Source organism: Barbus barbus (assembly GCF_936440315.1).
Source record: "Barbus barbus genome assembly, chromosome: 33".
NCBI classification, from domain to species: domain Eukaryota; kingdom Metazoa; phylum Chordata; class Actinopteri; order Cypriniformes; family Cyprinidae; genus Barbus; species Barbus barbus.
Window position 1 is genome coordinate 29,013,227 of NC_136761.1, and position 17,264 is coordinate 29,030,490.

The following is a 17,264-nucleotide window of genomic DNA, read 5'->3' on the forward strand; positions in this document are numbered from 1 at the left end:
CTCCACCCTCAATACCACGACTGAGGTGAGACCCTTGAGCAAGACACCAAACCCCCAACTGCTCCCCGGGTGCCGCAGCATAAATGCTGCCCACTGCTCCGGGTGTGTGTTCACTACTGAGTGTACACTTGGATGGGTTAAATGCAGAGCACAAATTCTCAGTATGGGTCACCATACTTGGCCACACACCACTTCCCTTTCCCTTAATATTTGTAATATATTAATTAGTTTAATATTTCAATAATTTAATGCATGTTTTTCACAACTTTTTTCATGTTTTTCTGTCAAGTGTTTTTTTCTTAAAATGACTTTTAAGAATTTAATTTTATATTTTTGTGATTTAATTAACATTTTAATAATTTAACAACAGTCAGATGTTTCTCTGATGTTGTTTAATGCAGCTGAACTAGTAAGATATTTCATGTTTTATTCTGACATGTTTATTTTAATTATTGCTTACGGTTACGGTGATCATTATTAGCTCTGCACAGGTGGTGGCGGAGCGCAGTCGTCATGGAGATGGCGGCTGAGAGCAGATGAGCGGTCAGTCGCTGTCAGGGATCATCAGTGTCTGTGCGGCGCGGCGGACTAATTCACAACAACAGCAGCACAAAGTCTGTCAAAACCACTGACTGCTCTGTGTGTGTGCATGTGTCTGTGTGTCTGTGCATGCTTGTTAGGGTGTAGTGTGCGGTTGTTTGGGTGTATTGTGAAAGTGAAAAGTGAAAAGTGAAGTGACATACGGCCAAGTATGGTGACCCATACTTGGAATTTGTGCTCTGCATTTAACCCATCCAACGTGCACACACACAGCAGTGAACACACACACACACACACAGCAGTGAACACACACACACCGTGAACACACACCCGGAGCAGTGGGCAGCATTTATGCTGCGGCGTCCGGGGAGCAGTTGGGGGTTCGGTGTCTTGCTCAAGGGCACCTCAGTCGTGGTATTGAGGGTGGAGAGAGCGCTGGACATTCACTCCCCCACCTACAATCCCTGCCGGCCCGAGACTCAAACCCACAACCTTTGGATTACGAGTCCGACTCTCTAACCATTAGGCCACGACTTGTGTGGTTGCTAGGGTGTACTGTGTGGTTGTTAGGGTGTATTAGACTATCTGATCTGAGATGGTGCCGCAGATGGCAGCTACTGTGCTTTGCTCTTCAGTGTTTGTACTGTTTTTGTTTGTTTTTCCTGTTTTTTGTTTCTCAAACGTGATCAGTTTTACCAGGGATGATCTGCTGAACATTCGGCAGAACACACCACAAAATCTTTTACCGGTTTTTGACTATTCGGACGTTTTGCTGGACATTGTTGTTGGCGGAGCCGTAACTCTGTTGAAACGCTTCAGGACACGCAGACAGGGAAGCGAGCCAGTGTAGATTTCGTATGGTGTTGCCTAGCATCCATCTGGCGTATCTCCGCTCTCTACCCAACAAAACAGACGAACTCCTTCTGTTCTCCCAGACAAACAGGGATTTTTCAAACTCTGCTGCTCTGTGTTTCACGGAAACCTGGCTGAACGACACCATACCGGACAGCGTGCTATATCTGCCTAACTTCCAGCTGATCAGAGCAGATCGCGAGGCAGAATCAACGGGGAAATCGCGCAGCGGCAGGACGTGCTTTTACATCAATGAGAGGTGGTGTACAGATGTAACTGTGTTAAAGAAGATGTGCTGTTCAGATCTAGAAACACTCTTCATTAACTGCAAGACATTCTATTCACTGCGGGAGATTTGTTCATTCATTCTCGTGAGTGTCTACGCACGTGTGAGCTCAGCTTTACAGAAACTCACTGATCTGATCACAGAGAGTGGGCAACAACACCCGGACTCGGTTTTAATCATTCTTGGGGACTTTAATAAAGCAAATCTCTCCCGTGAACTGCCAAAATACAGACAGCACATCACATGTCCCACCAGAGACAGTAATATATTGGATCACTGTTACACAGCGATAAAGGACGCATATCACTCGGTTCCACGAGCAGCTTTAGGACTCTCTGATCACTGTTTGGTTCATCTTATACCAACCTACAGGCAGAAACTCAAATCTGCTAAACCTGCATTAAGAACTGTTAAAAGATGGACTAATGAAACAGAGCGGGATTTACAAGCCTGTTTCTCTCTCACTGACTGGACTGTTTTTGAAGCTGCTGCAAATGATCTGGACGAGCTCACAGAGACTGTAACATCTTATATCAGTTTCTGTGAGGATATGTACATTCCTACCAGGACTCAACTAACTTACAACAACGACAAACCATGGTTCACTGCAAAACTCAGACAGCTCCGTCAGGCCAAAGAAGATGCTTACAGGAATGGGGACAGAGTCTTGTATAAACAGGCCAAATACACACTGGAAAAGGAGATCAGAGCGGCAAAGAAGAATTATTCTGACAATCTAAGGAAAAAAATATCTTCCAGTGATCCTGCTTCAGTGTGGAAAGGTATGAAAGATATCACCAGCTACAAGACACCAGGGGCGGACTGGCCATCTGGCAGACCGGGCATTTTCCCGCTGGGCCGACGTACTTTTTGGGCCGGGCCTATACATCATCTCATACCATATTTGTCTGATCGGCCCATAAAACTCTTAGCAGCCTATAGTTTTTCTGCCTAAATAGTTGACAGCGCTGTGGTTTTTGCGGCTGTTTAATGTATTTGTCAAAGTCGGTTTAGGATTTTTTTTCCCCCCAGACAGACCGGCCCATGAGACATTTAATCAGCAGCCCATTGGTTATTTTCTTAATCGACATTGGGCTGACCCAATCACATCTTTAAACAACTCCCCTTTTGGGCTCTCTCTCTCTCTCTCTCTCACACACACACAAACACACACAGTGGTGTATTGTAACGAAGTAATAATACTTCGTTAGGGTATTTTGATCGTATGTAGTGGGCCGGTCTGGGCCAAAATGCCAGGGCCGATTTTTTTTGTCCCAGTCCAGCCCTGCAAGACACCATCCCCCCGCACTGTGGAGAATCAACAACTGGCAGACGATCTGAATGAGTTCTACTGCAGGTTTGAAAAGACACCCCACACCCGCCCTGAACACCTCTCCACACAACCATTAACACCTCCAGCAACCCCCCTCTCCCCCCACACATGCACTTCAGATCAGTGAAGATGACGTGCGCCAGGTCTTCAAAAAGAACAATAGAAGGAAGGCACCAGCCCCAGACGGTGTGTCACCAGCCTGCCTTAAAACCTGTGCTGACCAGCTGACCCCCATCTTCACACAGATCTTCAACAGATCACTGGAGCTGTGTGAAGTCCCCTCCTACTTCAAACGCTCCACCATCATCCCCGTCCCAAAGAAACCCAAAATGACTGGACTTAATGACTACAGACCTGTGGCTCTAACATCTGTGGTCATGAAATCATTTGAAAGACTGGTTTTGGCTTATCTGAAGGACACCACTGGACCCTTACTGGACCCCCTGCAGTTTGCCTACAGAGCAAACAGGTCCGTGGATGATGCTGTCAACATGGGACTGCACTTCACCCTGCAGCATCTGGACATACCAGGGACTTATGTGAGGATCCTGTTCGTAGACTTCAGCTCCGCTTTTAACACCATCGTGACGGACACCCTTCAGAATAAACTAACTCAGCTCTCTGTACCCACCTCCGTCTGTCAGTGGATCACCAGCTTCCTGACAGACAGACAGGCTGCAGCTAGTGAGGTTGGGAAAATTCTCATCCAGCACCCGCACCATCAGCACTGGAGCTCCTCAGGGCTGCATTCTCTCCCCACTGCTCTTCTCCCTCTACACCAACGACTGCACATCTAAAGACCCCTCTGTCAAGCTCCTGAAGTTTGCAGGCGACACCACACTGATCGGCCTCATCCAGGACGGTGACGAGTCTGCTTACAGACAGGAGGTTAAGGAGCTGGCTGTATGGTGTAGTCTTAACAACCTGGAGCTTAACAACGCTCAAAACTGTGGAGATGATCGTGGACTTCAGGAGAAACCCCCCTGCTCTCCCCCCACTCACCATCATGAACAGCACTGTGACTGCAGTGGAGTCATTCAGATTCCTGGACACCACTATCTCCCAGGACCTGAAGTGGTACAATCACATTGAGTCCATTGTTAAAAAGGCCCAGCAGAGGCTGTACTTTCTTCTCCAGCTGAGGAAGTTCAACCTGCCACAGGACTTACTGAAACAGTTCTACTCTGCCATCATCGAATCCATCCTCTGCACTTCAATAACTGTCTGGTTCAGCTCAGCTACCAAATCTGACCTCAGAAGACTACAGAGGGTAGTCCGGACTGCTGAGCGAATCATTGGTACAACCCTCCCCACTCTCCAAGAACTGTACTTATCCAGAGTGAGCAAAAGGGCTGGTAAAATCACTCTTGACCCCTCACATCCAGCACACTCCCTCTTTGAACTGTTACCGTCTGGTCGACGCTACAGAGCTCTGAGCACCAGAACGACCAGACACAGGAACAGTTTCTTCCCTCAGGCAATCCATCTCATGAACACTCAATAATAAACGTGGAACACACAACTAATACATTATCCATTCACCACACTTATTTTTTTCATTTCAAATCTGCACATATCATAACTCTACACACATAATTGTCTATATTATATATGTGTTTTTGCTGTTTTGTACATTGCCTATTTGTATATTTGTATAATATTCTTTTATTATCTGTGTCCTGTCCTGTTGCTGTCTCTCTGTTTCACTGTGGAGCTTCTGTCACTACAACAAATTCCTTGTATGTGTAAATATACCTGGCCAATAAAGCTCATTCTGATTCTGATTGTGTTGTTGCTAGGGTGTGGTGTGTGGTTGCTAGGGTGTATTGTGTGGTTGCTAGGTTGTAGTGTGCGGTTGCTAGGGTGAAGTGTGTGGTCGCTAGAATGTAGTGTGTGGTTTCTAGGTTGTATTGTGTGGTTGTTAGGTGATAGTGTGTGTTTGCTAGGGTTCTAATGTGTGGTTGCTAGGGTGTAGTGTGTGTTTGCTAGGGTTTAATGTGTGCTTGCTAGGGTGTAGTGTGCTGTTGCTGGGGTGTATTGTATGGTTCCTAGGTGTTTCGTCCTGTCTCAGTGGTCTTCAGGTGTGTGGATGTGGCTCAGCAGATATTACAGTACGTCAGTTGATGTTCCTCAGGTTTGGAGATTCTTGTTTTGGTGTTCATGAGGAGATTTCAGGGGTCTGACTGTGGTTCTAGTCTATCGCTGTCAGCATTTATTCACATTCAGCTCATATTCATTGTCACTGTTAGTAAATTATGATTTTTTTTTTTGAGGAAACATGCGATTAATAATAATGTGTGTGTGTGTGTAGGAAAGGAACTCTTCTGGCCAACAACGTTTTGGCTCTGATCGCTGCGCTCCTATTGGCTCTGGGAGAGATGGCTGGATCTTTCGAGATGCTCATCATTGGTCGGTTTATCATCGGCATGGATTCAGGTCAGTCCTGATTGGCTGCAAAAGATAATCAGCCCATCACAGCTCATTAGCTCACAGTACAAAACAATCACACATTAATATCTCAATCGTTTCTCATAGACGCCAGTGAGAGCAAATGGAGACTGGATTCACAAAGCCTTCATAAGAATAAAAACACTTATTTTCTATCTCAAATCTGTCAGGTGTGGCTCTGAGCGTGCTGCCCATGTATCTGGGGGAGATTTCTCCTCGGCAGGTGCGCGGCTCCATCGGTCAGTTTCACGCCATCTTCATCTGTCTGGGTGTTTTCATCGGGCAGGTGCTCGGACTGCCTGAGATCTTTGGACAGGTGAGTCTCTTCTGCTCCGCAAGGCTGCATTTATTTGATACAATTGCAAAAAGGTGGAAATTTTCCAGTAAATTTCGGAAACATTACAAAAATTTTGGAAACTTTCCAGGATTTTTGGGAATCTTCCGTGGATTTTTGGAAAGTTTCTTGAAATTTACCAGAAATTTTCCACCCCTTTGCAACCTTATCAAAAATACAAGAAAAATAGGGAAATATTATTATACTGTAAAATATCTGTTTTCTATGTGAATGTGTTTAATTGTAATGTATTTCTGTGATCTGCAGCTGTATTTTCAGCATCATTACTCCAGTCTTCAGTGTTACATGATCTGCAGAAATCATTTAAATATGCTGATTTGTGCAGCTTACAGTTTTTTTCAGCTGCTTACACACATTTTCAAAACTTTGCCAAAACAATTCCAAGAATTACACACAAAATGTCTCACATCTCTTGCAAAATGAAGCACTGTATTGAAAATATCACAAACACATCTCAAAAGCAAACATTTGCAAACACCTTTGCCATAATATTAATTCCTGTTAGATTTGTGTGTTTCGTAGAGAACTGTGTGTTGTGTTTTACAAAAAGTGTTTTATGAAACTGAAAACTTGAGTCAAAGGCTGAGAATTAGTGTCTGGTTTTGTAGATCTGGTTTGTGCTTCTGCTGTTTGAGTGACAGCTTTCAGAAACTGTGTGACGAGGACAGATTTTGTGTGGAAGCAGCTGAAAAACACTAATATTTTTTCTGGAGACCATGATATGCTACCATTCAAAAGTTTGGGGTACGAAAGATTTTGAAAAAAAAAAAATCTGACAAATATTCAAATCTGTCTGTCAAAAGTTCTGATTCTTCACAGATTCATCCAATCATAAACACATTTGTATCTTATTCAGTGTTGAAAAGTATCAGTCAAAGCAGCAGCTCCATCAGTTGAACCGTGTTTCTCTTCACACTTGCATGTTTTTAGCGGATCACTCTGAATGATCTGCAGGGTCCCTGCTCTTTTTAACCAGACTGAATCTACATGATTTTTCCTGTCATCTGTGATTTTATAGATTAAGGTTTTTAAAAATATTTTTTACTCACAGTTTCAGTCTGATAAAATATTTTAGAGCTTGGCATAATTAGATGCATATTCATTATAAAAATGCCTATGGAGTTTTGAAGATTTTAGCTATTTGTAAGGCTTTTCCAGGTCTAGAAATTACACTTTTTATATTTTTTTATATTTTATATTTTTATATTCCTCATATATTTGGGTTTTTCAAGACCATGAGAATCCTGCTTCTTCAAAGACATGAATTAAAATAAGACAGATTTTGATTTTGAGTAGTTTCGGCTGATTTTGATGCTTGTTTTGTCTGATTTTAAATCGTTTGAAGCAGAATTATTATAGTTAACTAAAACTAAAACCATTGCACCGAGGACAAAAGCTGCTTTAAATACAAAGGATGCTCACACCAAATGTTTTTTATTTTATTTATTTATTTAGTCATTTAGCAGACGCTTTTATCCAAAGCGACTTACAAATGAGGACATAAGAAGCAATCAAAACCAACAAAAGAGCAACAACGTGCATATTATTATTATTATTATTATTATTATTATTATTACATTTTTTTTAAATAAAAAGACATATAGATAAAATAAAATTAGAATAGAGAGTGCTAGAGTTAGAGGGTCAAGTAAAGATGGAACAGATGAGTTTTTAGCCGTTTCTTGAAGATGGTAAGGATTCGGCTGCTCGGATCGAGTTGGGCAGGTCATTCCACCAGATGGGAACAGTTCATGAAAAAGTCAGTGAAAGTGTTTTTGTGTGTCTTTGGGATGAACAATAATGCGTCGTTCACTTGAAGAACGCAAGCTTCTAGAGGCACATAAGTCTGAATTAATGAATTTAGGTAAAGGGGTGCAGAGCCAGTGGTGGTTCTGTAGGCAAACATTAATGCCTTGAATTTAATGATAGCAGCTATTGGTAGCCAGAGCAGATTGATGAACAGAGGCGTGACGTGCGTTCTTTTCAGCTCAATAAATGTTGATTTAATTGGGTTAATAAAAGTTAATTGATAAAGAAAATCTATTTATGACTTTATTTTTGACAGCATCCTCATTTTACAGCATTTTTACACAAATGTCTAAAACTTTTAACAGTTCTGTAGCTTTGCAGGAGGTTTCTTGAAGCGTCTTGGAGACACAGTTCTTCTGGATTTAGTCTCAGTTTGTTCTGTTTCTTCATGTCATTCCAGACAGACTGGATGATGACTACAGCAAAATATAGAAATAACTGACTTAAAACCATCTTTAGCTGCTGAAAATACTAGTGTTCTAATCATTTTGGTGACCACTGCATAAAAAAAGACAAACACATAATTATTAAAATTGTATCTAAAATTAGCAATCAAATAAGCAGGTAATATCAAAATAAAATGTAAATATTAACAAAACCTATAGTAGAATCTGAATGATAGTGAAATAAGACAGATTGGAGGTTGTCTGGAGTGGGTCTGGAGCTCTGTGATTGGTGTGTGAGATCAGACAGCTGTTCTGTCGGGTCGTGATCTTAAAGACGTTCCTGATTTAGATGATGTTCCTAATCGTAAAGCAGGCTGGTGTCAGAGCCCCAGACAGCAGAGAAGCCGCGAGCGTTCCTCCTGCAGATGATGCTGTGGATCAAAGGGGAAGCTCCTTCTCCTCCACTAGCTTTCACATCAGATAAAGCTGCTACACAATCAGCATCGGTCTTATTTCAACATCTCTGAATCTCTGAACAATCAGGATTCACAGTCTTGAAAAACCAGCCTCATTTTTAAAGACTTGGAAAAGTCATGAAAATTCATCAAATCTGAAAACGCCATGGGCAATTTTATAATGAATATACATTGATGTAGTGATGCCAAGAATTCTTTATTGGCTAGAAATTGTGAGTAAAAGTCCTTTATTCCTTATCCAGTAAAGCAGGACTGATTGGAAAACGCATGTAAATTAACAAACCCTTAAAACACCATGGGCGCTTTTATCTTGAATATACATTTGTCTAGTTATGCCAAGCTCAGTAATATTTTATTGGTTAGAAAATGTGAGTTAAAAATATAAATGCTAATCTTTATCAGGTAGATCAGGAATGACTGGAAAAGTCATAAACAATATTGGTTAAAAAGACCATGCAGTTCTTGAAACATCAGGCTTTATTGTGTATTTCTGCTTTCATGTGGTGAATTGAAATATAAATCAATAAAAATAATAAAATATAAATATACAGAACATACAAATCCTCATTTGTAAACCTTGGATGCATTACTGTAAGTTTTTTTTTTTTATTATTTATTTTTTAAGAACATGTGGCTCCTGAAACTCGAGTTATGGGTCAAACCGGTCGTGGTTCTTCCTCTGCTCGTATCAGCTGTGTCTGACTGAACCTTGTGTGCATCTCTCTGAACGTCTGCTGTGTTCTTGCAGGAAAGCAGATGGAACTTCCTGTTCGGTTTCTTGGCACTTCCTGCCCTGCTGCAGCTGTGTGTCCTGCCGTTTCTGCCCGAGAGTCCGAGATTCCTGCTGGTGGAGCGCCGGGACGAGGCGGGAGCGGAGAAAGGTCTTCATCATCACACACACACACACACACACACACACACGGATTCTGTCCTGATGTTCACACACAGTGACCGTCAAGTCACCTTTATTTATAGAGCACTTTTAACAATACAGATTGTGTAAAAGCTGCTTTACAGTATTAAACAGGAAAATAGTGTCAATAATGCAAAAGGACAACAGTTAACATTCAATTTTCAGTTAAAGGCAGTTCATCATTGAATTCAGAGATGTCATCGTCCAGCTCAGTTCAGTTTAAATAGTATCTGTGCAATCAGGTCAACGATATCGCTGGAAATGAAGTGTCCCCAACTAAGCAAGCCAGAGGCGACAGGAACCAAAACTCCATCAGTGACAGAATGGAGAAAAAACCTTGGGAGAAACCAGCTTTTTGAGAGGCTTAATTACAGCCAATTTGAAGGTTTTGGGGACATATCCTAATAACAATTATGAATTAATAATAGCCAAAACAGGATCTATGACTTCTGGAAGCAGCTCTTTTAGTATTTTAGATGGAATAGGGTCTAACATACATGTTGTTGGTTTAGATGATTTAACAAGTTTATACAATTCTTCCTCTCCTATAGTAGAGAATGAGTAGAATTGTTCCTCAGGGGATCTATAGTGCACTATCTGATGCGGTACTGTAGCTGACGGCTGATTAAAATTTTATCTCTGATAGTATCGATCTTGGAAGTAAAGTAGTTCATAAAGTCATTACTGCTGTGCTGTTGGGAAATGTCAACACCTGTCGATGCTTTATTTTTCATTAATTTAGCCACTGCATTGAATAAATGCCTTGAATAAATAAGAGATGAAAGGTAATCAGATCTAGCAGAGTGTGATTATCAATAAAACAATCAGTCACATTGACTGTGCCGAACTCTAGACTGGTTTTGAGTGAAAACGGCTCATTAAACTCTCATTTAAGTCATTTATTCTCGTCTAACTTTGGATTGGATTGGATTCAATTTATTGTCATTGCACATGTAGGTACAAGGCAACGAAATGCAATCGAGAAGAAGAATACAGCACAACATGAGGAAAGAAAGGAGAAAAAAATAATCCTCACACTATGCTCCTGAACGGGAGTACAGTGTGAGAACAGACAAAAACCTCAGCATAGAGCACAATCAATACAGGAACACACAACTTGCAGTAGGGTGAGAGTAATCCAGTTCAGACGAACAGCCATCCGGTCTGCAGCCATTACAGCGCTAACACAGACCCGTTATCAGACTGACGGGAAGAAGCGGCAAAGGCGTTGGATGGGGGTAATGGGAGGTGAATGAATATCTGTATGTATGAGCGTATGAGTGTGTGTATGTGTAAGTTCGTGTGCCTAGAGATTCGCCGTGCTGGCATTCCAAACAAGTTGTCTCAGTCCGCAGATTTGTGGTGCGACATAGCAATTGCCATGGAAACGACCTTGGCCGGAACCCAAACGCTCGACAATCACAAGGTGTCTGTTGAGGGGGGAGGGAAGAAAGAGCGTCTCCCTGCAGCATTCATCCGGGGAGTTAGATTCCAGAGCAACCTTGCCAAGCTGTCTGTTGTTTTGGGAAGCCGAAAAGAGATAAGATTGTTTGGTCTTTGGGCAAACAGCTGCCTTCTAATTTCACAGCTATTCTTATTGTCCATTCAGATCTCCTTGTCCATCAATTTTCCTTTCCAAAGCCGAGAGCTTAGCCGTGATCGAATCCATATTGCGGTTAATAGTCTCTGTCTCAGAGGCGACCGCTCTGCCCACTGCTTCAATCATGATGGGCAGCCTTGTGAGGTTTTGGACAGCTGTTCCCGTCTCCTGAATTCTCCGATAACTCAAGGCAACGCCTAATCCAAACAGCAGAAACCCAGTTATCATGGTTCCGAATAGGTAGATGTCTTCAATGTCCTCCACGGAAAGAGCCGCCAGACACACGACCCACCACCTCTCCCATGCGTCCATCGTGTAGCCAGCTGCGAAAGTCCCAGCAGGACACTTGGGTTCTCCCGATCCCAAACTTCTAGTCGAGAAGATGGTGTCAATTACGTTAAGAGACCAGTTGATCAGATCCATAATTTTGGTTTTGTAGAATAGTGCAGAGAGAGTCTCTTAAGTGTTAGACAAGGACAAGACGAGAGAGCAAGCAGGGGAGGTAAGGGTAGGGAGAGGAAGAAAATGCGACCGCCTTCGCTGAGAGCCAAACGAGAACTTCAAACTTGCCATCAGGGTCAGTTTCCGGAGGTTTGGGATCAAACGCTCTGCTGCTTTCTTCTGCTTGTTGTGGTTTCTGGTGTTCATGATGAGATCAGGTGTGTTCAGAATGACAGAATGAGGCTGAGCACATCATCACATCACAACACCAATCAAAAACTCCACTCCTGTGAGGAAACGTGTGTGTGTGCGTGTGTGTGAGACAGACAAGTCCGTGCTTCAGTGCTGCTCTTCTGCAGTCCTTTCATATCAGTATCTCTGATCGCACACATACACAGAAAAAAATCATTAATTCACATCTCAATTAACTGTGGTTATTCAAGTCAAAAATATATGAATCAAACTAAACACATTCATTTATACCATATTTAAGGGTTAAATAGGAAGAAATATCTCTTTAAACCTGTAATGCCTGATGTATGAAATAATAATCAGCAAAATCTATTTTTATGAATGGTTTATTTACCTTTAGAAGAAAAAAAAACCTTTAAAAAAAATGTATGTTTTGTATCTTATTTGATACTTTTATGGCTCATATAGTCTGATATAGTGAGAATATTGAGATAAAAATATGAATTTGCTGCAGATGCTGATCTTTATATGATGACAATTTGATGTTTGTAATGTAAACGCTATATCTCCAATGTATCTTAGTAAGATGAGAATGAAATGATCCAAACATATAATGCAATGCAATGACTGATCCTGTGTGTGTGTACGTGTCTTTGTGTGTGTCTCAGCGTTCCAGGCGTTCCTGGGCCGGTCAGACGTGGCTCGTGAGCTGGAGGAGGTGCACGCTGAGAGTCGCTCTCAGAACACTCAGAGGACGTCATCGGTGCTCGATCTCTTCCGGAAGCGGTCGCTCCGCTGGCAGCTGATCACGGTGATCGTCGTCATGAGCTGCTATCAGCTCTGCGGACTCAACGCTGTGAGTTTATCATGAACAGTCACACACACACTAATGGGCAACAGTTTGGGGTCATGAGAGAAATTCTTGACCCGTAGAAATTCTTATGAATAAAATATCTCTGAAGTATACTCCCATTCATATTCACAATTTTGAGCACTCCAGGGTGATTATGAACATGAAATTATCCAGCCATGGCTTCCTGTTTCACAGAAATATAAATAGGAGGGAAAACAAAGCCCAAATTCCCTTAATCATCCATCACAATGAGAAAAACCAAAGAATATATTTCTGATGTGCAGCAAAAGATAAATTCACAAATTAGTGAAGTGGCTTTAAGAAAAGAGGTAGAACAGTGAAAATTCCCATTTCCACCATCAGGGCAATAATTAAGAATTTCCAATCAACAGAAAATGTTAGGAAACTGCCTGGAAGAGGACGTGTGTCTATATCGTCCTAATGCACGGTGAGGAGGAGAGTTTGAGTGGCTAAAGACTCTCCAAGGACCACAGATGGAGAACTGCAGAAAATAGTTGAGTCTCGGGGGTCAGAAAATCTTCAAATAAATAGTCAAACAGCCCCTACATCAGCACATGTTGTTTGGGAGGGTTTCAAGAAACATTCTCCTAGCTCATCCAAAAACAAACTCCAGCATATTCAGTTATCAGACACGACTGGAACTTCAAATGGGACTGGCTTCTATGGTCAGATGAAACTAAAAAATGAGCTTTTTAGCAGCAAACACTCAAGATGGGTTTGGTGAACACAGGGATAAAAAGTACCCCATGTGTACAATGAAATATACTGCTGTATTTGTGATGTTGTGGGCCTATATTTCTGCTGGAGGTCCTGGACATCTTGTTTAGATACATGGCATCATGGATTCTATCAAATACCAACAGATAAAAAATCAACAAGTGACTGACTCTGTTAGAAATCTTCTAATGGGCCATGTTTGGATCTTCCAACCGTACAATAATCCAAACACAAACCTCAAAAACAACACCAAAATGGGTCTCTGAGCACAAAACCAAGCTTCTGCTGGCCATTCCAGTCCTCTGACCTGAACCCTGTAGAAAATGAGTGTGAACTGAAGAGAAGAAGCTGTGAATCTGAAGGATCTGGAGTGATTCTGGATGAAGGAATGGTCTCTGATCTCTCGTCAGGTGTTCTCTAACCTCATCAGGCATTATAGGAGAAAACTCCTATACTATTTTGGCAAATGGAGGTTTTAAAAAGTATTGAATAAAAGGGTGCCGTTAATTGTGGCCAATGTGTGTTAGAGAAAAACATTTATTTCATAATGATATTTCCCCCCCATTTTAAATTCTTATTCTCCAATGAAAGGTTAGATTTTTGTGATTTTTTTTTTTTTTTTTTTTTTTTTTTTTAAATAGCTCAAAATGATTAACAATGCAGATAAATTTTCACAGCCTTCTTTGATCATATTTACCAAGGGTGCCAACAATTCTGACCACGTGTGTAAATGTCTTTACTGACACTTTTGATCAATTTAACCCTTGTGCATCAATTAAAAAAAGTTACACTTCGGTCCAAAGTGGACAAAAATGTCCATGTCAAAAAAAAACGGTCATAAAAACTGGAAGCTTGGGAGCAGAGACTTAAGTGTGGTCTCATTTTAAAGAAGACCCATGACAGATTATTGTTGAAGTAAAAAAAAAAGTGAAACAAAAAAAGTTATACAGGTTTAAGTTTCTGAAAATGATTTATGAACAATATTTTATATATGAAACATGTTGAACTCTAAACCTGCTAGAAAATCCCTTTATAGACCAAACCTGAAAAAAATGGCACCATCTGGTAAAAAATAGCAAAAAAAGCAATTTTGAAACCTTGCCGGCAGAATGAAAGCCTATTAACAAAAATTGCATCAATGGGTTTTAATGGGGACATTTTGTCCTTAAGGTCCTGAGTGTGAGTATTTTTTGTACGGAGGGTAAAATTTATTTTTTGAAGGAAATGAGGGTGAAATATTAAAATAATAAAAAATTAACACCCTGAGCCAAAATGTATGCAGTTGGCATTAACACAGGCACACTTATAACAAAAAACAAAACTGAAATGGACAAAAATGTCCATAAGGTCGCACAAGGGTTAATGCATCCTTGATGAATAAAATCATTAATTCCTTTCAAAAGACGTTCCAATGACCCCCAAACTTTTGAACAGTTGTGTGATTAACAGTGAATAACTAGGAAAACTAAAATGACTCGATGTAAAAAAATGATTGATGGAGAATCACGTAAAGCCGAGCTGCTTCAGTCCAGTAAGTGTTCATCTGGAAATATGAGCGCAGTTATTCTGACATTAACTTGATCAAAATCAGTCAAGATTTGACACGAGAAGCAGCCGCTGAAGCTGGATGTTTCTACAATTACATTAAAAGAGCTTTTACTGGATATAAACTCTAAACTATCCCATCCGACAGAAAAATGGAGTAGATTGAGTGAGAAACAGCTTTAACAGCAAAGTTTGATCATTTCTAGGAAATGCACGTATCAGAAATGATCCAGCAGCTTGATAGGGTTAATAAACACTGATCTGACAGACAGATGAAAGGATGAAGGAAGCAGCAGGATGATGATGATGATGAAGTGTTTGAGTTAGTATGTGTTTGGTCCTGTAGATCTGGTACTACACGAACGGGATCCTCCAGGAGGCAGGTTTCCAGCAGACGCTGATCCCGTACATCACGCTCAGCACCGGCGGCATCGAGACGCTGGCCGCCATCGTATCGGTGAGAGAACCAGACCCATCCAGTCATCACTGACCTGATCTGAACAATCCCTCTACTGTCTTCTGCTTTACAGCTCACACTGAGCTCAGCCTCATCGATTCTCATATTATCCTGCTTTGAAAGCGTCCGTGTTGTGGAATGATGTGCTGTAATGAGTTTAGGGAGAAGGGAAGAGCCGTGTGCTCCTGGGAAATCACAGGCCGGTCAGCCTGAATCAGAGAGCATCATGGGAATTCTGCATTAGCAGCACAATGGAGCAGAGTGAGTGTGATAGTGATAGTGATACTCCCATGATGCTCTCTGATCACAAATAAACGTCCAGCAGAACACGAGCAGAGATCGAGTCTAGTTCATTACTAACTATATCAGCATCATCCACTAATTGTGTGTGTGTGTGTGTGTACCTACTTAACCATATTTTGGGGACAAATTCATACCCAAAATTGAGGTAACCCTGACAAAATATCCAAAAACCTCCCTTTGGGGACGTCCTCATTTGTAAAACGGGTTTAAAAATAAACTAAAAGTTTTTTTTGAAATTGTAAAAATGCACAGTCTCCTGTGAGGGGTAGGTTTAGGTGTAGGGCAATAGCACATACGGTTTGTACAGTATAAAAACCATTATTATGGAATGTCCCCACTTAGCTTAAGCAAACGTGTGTGTGTGTGTGTGTGTGTGTGTGTGTGTGTGTGTGTGTGTGTGTGTGATACCTGATGTCTGACTTCATGTTATAAAATGAAGTTAAATGAAATAATAAATTAAGCCATTTTAAATGGAAAATAATAGACATAGTAAAAATGTTTTAAAATAATGTAAAATAAAGTAATAAATTAATTTTAAACTGTAATATAAAAATATTTAATTTGTTATTGAATGTAGTTAAAATAATAATTTAAGCCATTTTAAAATTGAATACTTAGTTGACGTCTAAAACTGTTTATGTAGTTCATGCTTTAAAATGTTTCTAAACAAAACAGGTTCTTTTTAAATTGGTCAAATATCATTGTTAATGTAATTAACATTACAGGATGTAGTTCAATAAAATAATAAATTGTGGTTTTAAATGGAAAAATAAATAGACATATTAAAACTCTTTATGTAATTCCTGTTTTTAAATGTTGTCAAATAAAATTAATTATTTTAAAATAGAAAAATAAATAGACATTTAAAACTGTATTTAATTCATGTAATTTATTTACAATCAGTGACGCTTCATGTATATTTGCCGAGGTGGTTTGTGCCAGTAACAGCACTGAGAGTGATTGTAGCAGTGCAGATTAAACTGAAATGAAGCGCTGTGTGTTTCAGGGTTTAGTGATTGAGAAAGTCGGTCGGAGGCCGTTACTGATCTTCGGTTTTTCAGCCATGGCTGTTTTCTTCAGTCTCCTCACAGTCTTCCTGCATTATCAGGTAAATCACAGTCACATCCTCACACTAAACACACATCTGTGTCCCTGCAGCACAACAGCAGTCATCAGTAACACAGGTATATTTGTAGCAATAGACAACAATACATTGTATGGATCAAAATTATACATTTCTCTTTTATGACAAAAATCATTAGGATATTAAGATCATGTTCCATGAAGATATTTAGTAAATTTCCTACCGTAAATATATCAAAACTTCATTTTTGATTAGTAATATGCATTGCTAAGAACTTCATTTGAACAACTTTAAAGGAGATTTTCTCAATATTTAGATTTTTTTGCTCCCTCAGATTCCAGATTTTCTAATAGTTGTATCTCAGACAGATATTGTCCTATCCTAACAAACCATACATCAATGGAAAGATTATTTATTCAGCTTCAGATGATGTATACATCTCAATTTCACAAAAAAATTGACCCTTATGACTGGTTTTCACATTTATCACTCTGATCTCAAGCCGTGTGTGTGTGTGTGTGTGTGTGTGTGTGTGTGTGTGTGTGTAGGACAGGTTCTCCTGGATGCCGTATCTCAGCTTCACCTCCATTCTGCTTCTGATTGCTTCCTTCTGCTCCGGTCCAGGTACAGACGTGTGTGTTCATCATGTGTCG

The 17,264-nt window shown here is 40.6% G+C and overlaps 1 protein-coding gene across 2 annotated transcripts in view; it reads left to right on the forward strand.

Moving 5' to 3' along the window:
* LOC306853398 (solute carrier family 2, facilitated glucose transporter member 9-like) overlaps nt 1-17,264 on the forward strand; it is a 42,771-nt gene that overhangs the window by 19,270 nt on the left and 6,237 nt on the right. For both annotated transcript variants that reach the window (XM_079390767.1, XM_079390768.1), the window contains exons 6-12: nt 5,323-5,447; nt 5,630-5,775; nt 9,234-9,366; nt 12,300-12,487; nt 15,114-15,224; nt 16,534-16,635; nt 17,160-17,235. In XM_079390767.1, the coding sequence (XP_079246893.1) occupies nt 5,323-5,447; nt 5,630-5,775; nt 9,234-9,366; nt 12,300-12,487; nt 15,114-15,224; nt 16,534-16,635; nt 17,160-17,235 (881 nt within the window). The remainder of the gene's footprint in view (nt 1-5,322; nt 5,448-5,629; nt 5,776-9,233; nt 9,367-12,299; nt 12,488-15,113; nt 15,225-16,533; nt 16,636-17,159; nt 17,236-17,264) is intronic.